The sequence below is a fragment of the Pinus tabuliformis genome, chromosome 3_1 (genome assembly GCF_031772625.1).
Source record: "Pinus tabuliformis cultivar Carrire ecotype Pingquan chromosome 3_1, CPIR1, whole genome shotgun sequence".
In the NCBI taxonomy this organism is placed as follows: Eukaryota; Viridiplantae; Streptophyta; class Pinopsida; order Pinales; family Pinaceae; genus Pinus; species Pinus tabuliformis.
In genome coordinates, this window is record NC_142301.1 from 469235920 (window position 1) to 469246420 (window position 10501).

The 10501-nt window shown below is 34.8% G+C and overlaps 1 protein-coding gene across 1 annotated transcript; it reads right to left on the reverse strand.

Moving 5' to 3' along the window:
• Positions 1 to 5435: 5435 nt before the first annotated feature.
• Positions 5436 to 10066, reverse strand: LOC149187810 (putative LRR receptor-like serine/threonine-protein kinase At5g48740). Its single transcript, XM_089412885.1, has 9 exons — positions 9937 to 10066; positions 9183 to 9851; positions 7141 to 7260; positions 6841 to 7049; positions 6613 to 6739; positions 6457 to 6525; positions 6116 to 6305; positions 5898 to 6030; positions 5436 to 5811 (listed from the first exon to the last, which is right to left on the reverse strand). Exons 1-9 carry the CDS (start codon positions 9998 to 10000, stop codon positions 5494 to 5496), a joined length of 1899 nt encoding a protein of 632 aa, XP_089269011.1. The 5' UTR covers positions 10001 to 10066; the 3' UTR covers positions 5436 to 5493.
• Between the last annotated feature and the right edge of the window lie 435 nt (positions 10067 to 10501).

Sequence of the window (10501 nt, forward strand, 5' to 3'; positions counted from 1 at the left end):
TAATTTTCCATGATTTTTCCAAAAAATGATTCGCCAATTTCCAATTTTTATAAAAGATGATTTGCCCAAATTTTAGAATATAAAATTATTTTACCTTAAAAATCGCCAACATTATATAGAGACTATATATAAAATCATTATAAATTTGAATAATTTTGCAAATATATCATTAAAAAATTTATAGTTTGCATATTAGGGATTAGTGAGATTCGCCAATGTTTTTAAACTTCAAGAAAATTTTCCATCCTTAAAATTTTCCTTGGAACTTTCTACGTTATTTTAGTTGATGGTCTATATCTGGTTGAGACTGCATTTGTGTTTATTTTCATTATATATATGGTTAAATAACTTGTTAAGAAATAAACAAGTAGGTAAAATAAACCAGATAATGTAAAAAGAATTTCTGACATGTTAGAATTAGAAATTTCAACAGGATCAACCCATATTTTTGTCAATAGCTGGCCAGAGCAGGATGACAATGGATTACTAAGACCGCCCTGTTGAATCCATGTCCTTAGTGAAAATTCAAACTCTGCAAAACTTGCCCGAAATTAGTGGAAAACTATGCAAAACTTGCATGAAACTCCTTTTACATGTTAGAATGTCATTGGCTCCACGTGTTAATATGTAATTAGCTCGAGCGACGAAAATGAAGCTCTCTGATTGGTTGAGTGAATAGTGCTTTCCCACCCAAATCCCGTAGAGAAAATGCCTATCAACGTAATTATTACAAACGAAATTAAATAAGTTTTATGTTCAAGCATCTCTAGCCCCACTTATGTGAAAATGATATGCAGTAAGGGGTCTCTTTTCTTAAATATTCGCGTTTGAGTATTTCCCTTACAATGATATTGGTGGACTAAGACGACACTCATGTATTTATTCACAAAGTTTTTTGTGGGTTTCATTAAAATTTGTCAAAAGGTTTTAAAAGGTTAAAGGGTTTTAAAAATATTGGGAAAATTCAAGATAATAACATGTATTTTGATGGTTCATTTAAAAAAACAATATAGGCTGGGATATATAACAATATATTATGACATTGTGTATTTTTATTTTGATGTATATTTAAATTTATAAAATGTTTAATACATTTTTTTTTAAGCAAATGTATTTACATTATATTAACCAGTAAAAATTTACAAAATTTACATCTTTGAGAGCATTCTCTTGTCTCTATGTGAGGAAACCAGAGATAAAAATAAAAAATCTCTTCCCCAAGAAGGAGAAATTAGAGCTCAAAAGTCTTACATTCAAACTCACAATGATAAAAAAGAGCATGCATAAGATCTAGCATTCTATGATTTGCACTAATTGACAAAAAATGGTAAGGTACTGCTAAAATACATCATCGAGTCTCGAGGCTTTGCTTCGCATATTCCTCGGCCAAACCAAAATGAACACTGTTGGGAGATTTCCATTTATCCAACCTACAAAGAGAATACCAACCTGAGTATCATCTTGAAACTGGAGTGCTAGAATTTGTTGCATTAGAACTGCATAGTCGCGATGCTAGAGCTACATTGGACCTAACCGCTACCATGGGCATGCACATTGCCGGAGTCCGTGATGAGCTCCTCTAGGATGTAATAACTATAGGGAATAGAGCATGGAGGAGAGGGGGAGCGACATCTGCCATTGGAGGGACGAGAGCATGGAAGGGCCGAGGAGGGGCCACAGGAGGGCTAATGATAGGTGGGGATGAGGAGATGACAAGAGGGAAGTACAAGGGAGAGGGAGCAGGTCAAGAGGGGGATGTGATGTTAGGCAGAAATATGATATAGAGGTCTCTAGTGAAGCATTTGAGTAAGGAGAATGAATGACTTTGGTGGGAAGAGATCTTAGTTATCTAGCTAGAGGCTTTCAGCTTCTCCTCGACTCTCTCCTTGAGCTGGCAGGCGAGGAGGTTCTATAGGCCTTAGAGCATCGAATGACCTCTGCGAATCTTTGCCTCCTCCATGGAAAGGACCTCTTTCCTGATTGACTCTAAGATGCCATAATAAAAAATAGTTGTAACAGTGGCTTCGTCAAAGGTGGTGGGGGGACATCCATGGCACCAGTCTCTATCAGGACGTCAACCTCTATCCCTGTCATGATTCATCATTGGGAGGAAGCGGGGTAGTGTCGAAGAGCCAGAGTCATAAGTGATAAAGGGTGCGCTAAATAGAATAACCAAAGGAGAATGATCCATGGAGAAAAGAATGTCAATGGTCCTTATCATTTTATTTCAAGAGTAAGTGAGGAGGGGATTCAGGTGTAGGGACTATGGCTGCTAGCGAGGTGAATTAAAAGCCTTGAATGTCACTTGACGGTGAGTTTGGGGAGTCGTGTTTGTTGTCTTGCAAGCACATGGATCCGACGTAAAATATTTAATACATTATTATGAACTACATATATATATATATATATATATATATATATATATATATATATATATATATATATATATATATATATCTAGATACCATTTGTCTGTTGTATACATGCTAACCAGACATAGTCTTAGGGTCATCAAATATTTTCTTGTAAATTGTATCCATTGTAAAAGGAGATTTCCCCCTCAAAGAGGACTATTATTATTATTTTATTATCATTTTTAGGGCACAAGGTTCATAACAATATATTTATTGATTTAGACGCCTCCTCATAGGGTCTGTATCATGCACCCAATTAGCTATTATCGTAATAACTTCCGAGTTGGAGTGACATTCAAGCTCTATGAAGATTTCCTCTGCTTCATGTAAATGATGTTGAACTGCAGTTAGAGTTTGTGAAAAAGACTTGGATTGGGAAATATGCATGAGGCCTTTCATTTGAACCTGTAGGATAATTTCACCCACTAGCTCCCCAATGATATCTAGCTTGGTAATGAGTCATGATTTTTTTCTAGATGCATTTTGTTAAGGGAAACACTAACCAATACTATGAATGAGGGAGGAATCTTAGATTGGAAGATGCCAAATAGCTCTACCGACTATAGCTAACCACTATTTGAAACTGGACATATCCCCTTGGATACATAATACCTATGATGAAACCCTCTAACTTAGACCATAAAATTAGAGGAAAAGGCTTCAGGATCCAAGGATGAGAGAACTAGAATTAGTATGAAATTGAAAATAGAAGAGGAAACCTAGATGAAAAAACCTCATAAACTTCCACTATCTATAACCAACCATTGATGGAAAGTGATTTAGGGCACTAGGTTTAATATCATTTCCCCCCTACACCCTCTAAATCAAACTTGTAACTCAGAGGAAGAAGATTTATGTCTCGGAGATGAAATCATAGTTGTATTAAAGGACACATGATGGGAGGGCCTAGTCCTTGTCCCAACACCACCCACTAGCAAAGCATGATGGCACCAAAATACCCTCTCAAAGATTAAAATACATACTTCCAAAATGGTTGTAGAGAAGCTTGGAAATTGCAAGTAACCTAGCATGAGTGGATAAAAATGCAGAACCAAACAACAAGGGAATTAATACCACCATGAACCCAAGCAAGAGAGCTTTGGGAAGCTTCTTGTAGCCATATGCTAGCCCAACAAACCCATCATTGCACATGAAAAGAGACAAATTGTAAATGATGTTTATTAACATAACTCTTGGTGGTACACGAAACCTCATCCATGTTGCAATCATCATTGAGGGTGGAGGGCATGTTGTTGTTAATTAAGGCTTAAGGTGACAACAAATATGCCACTTTCACCTCCCAATGCCTCCCTTATCACCTGATCCTAGGTACAAATTAATTTACAATAATACTATATATAAATTATCTATACATGATGTTATGACATTATCATCCTTTGACTAACATCATTTTTTTGTTGCTCCAAACGCCTAATTTGGTAGTCTGGAGCCTCTTCATCACTTCTTTAAAGTCCTTCATCTATTGGTGGTTCACCATCTTGACTCAGTTGAAAGCATTATAGGCCATGGTTTAATAGTTCTCAACCTTGCAGCTCAAATTTATGTTTTTTGATTCAATTGTGATGATGCATATTATAAGACAACTTAAATATATCACACTTAATAAACTATATACATGAAAGCATGAATTAAAAATGAAATACACTTATTAGAGGAATTTTGAGATCTAATATGAGCTTCCTAAGGAAAATAATAAAATAATAGTTAAAATAATATACTAGAGTTATAGTTTTTTTATAGGAAAAGAAATAAGATTATTTTTTTAACTGTATCACCTTATAGTTTACTAAAATGTTAAGAGTAAGAAATTCTTGGAATTAAAATTAAATTCCACATATAACGAGTACCCACTTTGCATACTTTTGAGTAGACCCACATCAAGAAAAGTTGCAAATACATGAAAAAGGTATAAGAAACCCATTTTTTCATGTACTTCCATTTTTTCTCAATATAAATATACACAAAAATATAGAAAATAGGTACTTATTAAATGCATAATTTAATTTTGCATCTAACGAGTGACATTTGAATAAATTAAAAAAAATACAACAAAAATATGATTAAAATAATAGTGTTATTTTATTCTCTTTAAAAATATTTATCCTTAAAAATAACATGATCAACTTAAATCTTATTAATTCTCTTAAAATTAATTTTACTAATATAATTTTTATTTATTTATTTTAAAACTCATATTTTACTTCAAAATTACCCTAATAATAATCACTACAACACACAAAATAAAATAAAATATAAAACATATACATCATACACACAAAATAAAATAAAATATAAAACATATACATCATTGTCCGTACAATATTGAATTAAAAACATTTGTGAAATGAAAAAGAAATTCATAATTACTCTATTTCATATACTTTATAACCATATAATATATATATTATGGGAACAATATATAATATATATAAACAATAATCAATCTTTAGTTATTAAAAACTAGTAATGAATGAGTATCTATCTTTTTTATATTATTGCGAGTTTTGGAATTCCATAATCATCCCAACAATGATCTAACATTTTTTCTAAACAAACCTATACTATAGAACGAACAAATATCTAGGAGCATATTCCTTTATACTCTACCTTATTTGGGTCCCATGGAGGGCATTATTACATTAAAATAACCTTTCACGGTTATGACCATCACTTAAAGTTCTAGTAAAGGTTTAGCAAATCTAACCAGACATATTTTATTTCAATAAACTTTAAAGTGGTTATGAATATGATTTTTTACATAATTTATTATATCAATCATATTCATTAACAACATCTACTTGATGAAATAAAGTTTATATAGTATTCCAAAGAATCAAAGTGACTATGTATAGTCCAAAATTAAAATTTATATAGTATTCCAAGGAATTAAAGTGACTATGTATAGTCCAACGAATTAAAGTTTATATAGTATTCCAAGGAATTAAAGTGACTATCCATAGTCTTTGCTTTAGTAATACAGAATAGAAAACAATATGAGCGTGACTTGGTTTATGGGTCATAGAGCTGATGGATATGTTGGAAGTTTCCAGTCATCTTCCTACTCCATCTTTCTCGCTCTCGATTCCGCCCGCCTATGGGCATTGCCGGCTGCCAAATCTCTATGTTCAATACCGATGACATCTGAAATGAGAGGTGGCGGACCATCATTCTTATTTTCACATGCGATGGCTTCTTTCATCTCAGTAACTACTTCACATACGGTTGGCCTACAGGATGGTGTACCCTCTACACATCTAAGTGCTAGTCTCGCAACCTTAACTACTGATAAGATGTCGTAATTTCCGTCCAATCCCTTGTCTATGATTACCTCTATGTTGTCGCCAGCGTTTTCATCCATCTTCACATACGGTGTCACCTACACATGACGTCAACATATCCAATTTTGTTTAACGTAAATTATGTCTGTTCGATAACATGATTTATCATAGTCAAATTACTTACCCATTGAATGAGGTTAATCTCCTCTTCGCCCAGATTTACATCTATTGGTCGTCTGCCGCATATAATTTCCAACAATACCACTCCAAAGCTATATACATCACTCTTAGCAGTCAACATTTGAGTGCGGAAATACCTGCAGAACATCCCGAACAGAAAATAAAATTTCTCCTGCTTTCATTAATTAATGCAGAGAAAGTGCAGGGCATATGAATATATACTCTGGATCGAGGTATCCTATGGTTCCTTTTACGGTAGTATTAGCATAAGAAGCCTCTCCATCCACTGAGCTCCTTGAGAGGCCAAAATCAGCCAGTTTTCCATTCATATTGGCGTCTAAAAGGATATTGGCAGACTTAATATCCCTGTGAATTATCTTTGGAGTGCAACCCATGTGCAGGTATTCCAGTCCTTTCAACATAAAAGCCCAGGTGGATCACATGATTAGTATACTTAAGCGTGATGTGTTCAAAACCAAGATCTACTTATTCAATGGTAATCAGATATATGAAATAAGCCTACCTTTCGATCACATAAATCTACTGTGTACCTAATGACTTACCTTGCGCTGCATCTAAAGCTATTTTGAGCCTTGTTATCCAATTCAGTGGGGAAATCTCTGCGCTATGTCCTGGAAAACAATTTAGGGTCAAATACAATTTTTTTCGCTCGTTTTTGAATCAACTCAATCAAACAATATACTCAACAACATATTTACCGTAAAGGTGGTCCTTTAAGGACCCTTCAGACATATGCTCGTAGATAAGCATAACCTCTTTCGATTCATTACAGAATCCGAGTAATGACACCAAGTTCTTGTGATGGATTTTAGAAAGAAGATCGACCTGTTTATCAATGAATCAGCTTGAATGAATTTTTGCATCCATGTATATAGTTCAGTGAATATAATCCCACCTGCTCTAGGGTTTAAAATCCTTGGAATTACCTCATTCTGGAATTGGTGAACTCCTTCTATCGAGAAGGATGAGAGGACTTTTACAGCGATATTCTTTCCTTCTCGCAATTTACCAAAGAAGACTGATCCAAAACCGCCTTGCCCAATCTTTTGATTAAAGTTTTCTGTGCATTCCATTATCTCTGCTAATGTAAACGCACGGGACTTTGTCGAGGTTGGCACCATAATTGTCAAGTGGTCTGCAATCCTTGTAAATTTACAAGGTGTCAAAGCATAATATTACCCATTTTCATAGCGGAAATAAAATATCTCTGAATTTCAGTTGCTGACCTTCACTGCGATGATTTTTAGTCCTGAATTTCTTCCAACGAACAGCAATACACACCATCAACGCTGCTGCTGTTATTAAAGGCCCGCTTATCATTATTCCGAGGACAAGGTTCCTCGCTCCTGATAGCATACAAATTGTGTAAAAGAGATATGAATTGAATTTACTAAAGAGAAAAATATATGTTGGAAAGGCAGAGGAGTTCAAACACAAATTCACACACAAAATATATGAGCTAGGGTTTTTTTTATTGATCACACAAAAACTTGATTACTATAATTAATTGACTGAGGAGTATTTAAATTTTTTTTGGACTAACTACTCATCCAAAATAACTCAAGATCAACATGCACACACTTAACTCAATTAATTCACTCTCTAAATATGGATTACACTTAATTCTTTATCCATCACTCTACTTGACTCAATTAACTTTCTACTCTTAGATGCAAGAGTAATCACAATTTCTAACAATATATAGAAAGGACATATTAATAATATTTGATAGATGTATATTGAAATTGTAACATCCCATAAGTAAATAAATGAGTTGTTTAATTATTATCATAATTTTTTTGTTATTTAAAATATGTTTTTGAATTTATAAATAGATTTAACTATTTGAAAAATCCCTGGAATATTCAGATTAGGCCCAGTTCAACTTGTGAATTTAACAAATCCGTGTAATTCCAACAAATATTCCAACAAATCTCTGCGATTCTAACAAATCCCTACAAGTTTTAGACAAATTTAACCCTAAAATATATATAAAAAAAAAAAAAAAAAAAAAAAAAAAAAAAAACCAGTTAAGCTATAACCGCATCCATTAATATCAAAATCTTGAGAGAATTCACCATTTTAATACTTTACATTCTTAGTCTAACTGTTCCATCTCATTAGAGGTTTTTTTATCATATTTTCTAATAAATATACTTAAATTCCAATAAAAATATATTAAAATTACAAATTTGATATATAAAATCTACGCAATACAAATATTCTAAACAAAAATTTCCAAATACCAAATTTTACCAAAAGCTTGAAACTTGAAATAATTAGAAAAAGCCATTATTCAAAAGTATATTTAAATTAAAAAAACTCATCACGCGATTTCTTGGTCTAGTGCCTATATATATCCTCATGAGCAGATTTCTTGGTCTAGTGCCTATATATATCATCATGAGCAGGCAGATCAATCGGTTGCCGCCGCCAAGTAGTTCCAGCCGGGAAGACATCATGGATACTAGATCGCGGCCAGGTGAAGGCGTATATAACCGAATTGAGGAATTAATTGCTTCTCCAAGGCAAGGTTTTCCAAACAAGGCATAATCCTCCTTCCTTCATCTTCCTCTCTTGCTGCGTGCAGAGTTGATCTTCCAGTCCCAGATTCTATTGAGGAAACGAAACTTATGTATATTGCACATTCCCTATCTAACAGACAGACATGGTTGAGTGGGTGAGGTCAATTGTTTGTCTGTTACCACTCAGATAACGCTCCTATCTGATGTAGCAATGAGCTGTCTCCTCAGTACACATGACATTCAAAATCATAGCATAGTGATAACTGCACGGAAAATGTATTTTTCTCCATAGATATTTCTAACTAGATTGTGGATTATTTATGTTTATCATATTTCAAACTATTCTGAAAATTCACGATCAATATAAGTTGGGGTCAATTACCGCGCCCCTCACTGTAATATAAGTTTAGCTGCGTCGGAAGTGTATATGTTTCTATAATCATAAACAAAGGCTGAGACAAGCTTCCTAATAGTGTGGCTTTGACCAACAAATTTCTGTCTGTTTTTTTCATTTTTGTTTTCACGGGAGCAGTTTTGAGAGTACGAAAGGTGAGGAGTTTTCCCAAAAACTAGTATCGAACTATCAAAACAGGGCTTTTAAAGCTAGATACTGTACTTTTGTTCCTAGGAAAAAGAGTGAGTTGCTGCTGGAGATAGAGTGTCAATCCTAAAGCCGAAGAAACAAAAAAAAAACAGCTATATGAAGCCGTTTGAAATTGATTGTTGTTAGCCAGATTCAATACCTGATCGACGATGTGTTGCAGAAATGGCAGAAGGGGTCGGAGAAGGAGCCGCATTGCAGAAGAGGACTTTATAGTGAGTGTCTGCCGCGCATTTGAACATGACGTCGTTGTTGTCGGCGGCGTAGGTCTTGGCCTGCGGGCAAAATTGCTTGAAATGTAACGAATAATTAGTGGCAGTACAATCTAGGGTGCCCGAATACCCTGATGTGCAGCAATATTCCTGTAAACCGAGAGCATCACAGGCACTCTTGCATCCACCGGAAGCATTTAATTTAGCGGGACAGATAGCGGTTATATTGCTTGTGCAGGAGGTTGCGCTGCAGGTAGAGTTGGAGGGTATGATCGAAATTGGGAGGTTGAATCCATCAACGAGAGAGATGTCATAGGAGTTAGAAGTGTATTCGGCTAGAGTAATGGGGAATGTTCCCAATAGACCTTCCGTACAGTTTAGTAGACCCCTGCAGTCCCCAGTAATGCAGTTGCCTAAGCCGCTGCTGTTGAAGGAACACCCCGTCCGCCCCCAAAACGTGACCGATGTCCAGCCGCCGAGGGGGGCTTGAGGCGTCCAGGACTGGCCAGTGTCCAGCCGTTTCCCTCCACCGGTGGAACTGGCTGCCCAAACCGGGAACGCACACTCGTTCTGGATCACGAAGGTTGCACCTCCTGCGTCTGCAAGCATCCGTACAAATACAGTTAAATTAAAGATGGATTCTTGAAGGAACAAAGATACGTATTCAATTATTACAGGTATTACCTTGTATAAAGGAAATGCATAACGCTGCCATGAACGCTAGCGAAAGTCCCTTTGCTCCTGCCATTGTAACCGCTGTGATTCAAGCTTTCCTCGGCAAAACCCAAATAATGTGAACGTTTATAAAGCGTCCAGAGCAGCGAGCAGTCCTGAAATTTTCTAGTTTGAGTTCCCTTAAGAACCAATCAAGATGGATGACGTATCTTGCCCGCTATCCCATTGTAGACCTTGACTCTCAGAAATTTGAAGATTGGAATAAGTTTTGAAATTTGGTGAGAGTTTTATTTTTATTTAATATTATATTATATTATATTATGATTATTATTTTGATGTTCGCTTAAAATTGGTTTTTGATAATATAAATTCAATTCTCTGACAAATTAGTGACAGATAGATTCTAAAAAATTTATAATTTAAATTTATGATTCCAATAAAATTTCACTAAATTTTAAAAACATTAAACCAAAAAGATACAAAACAAACCTCCCAAACATATAACTTCAAAAAAATTGCTTCGCAAAATTTTGAGTACTTTTTTTTTATAAGGTCAACAAAATGAATATTATTC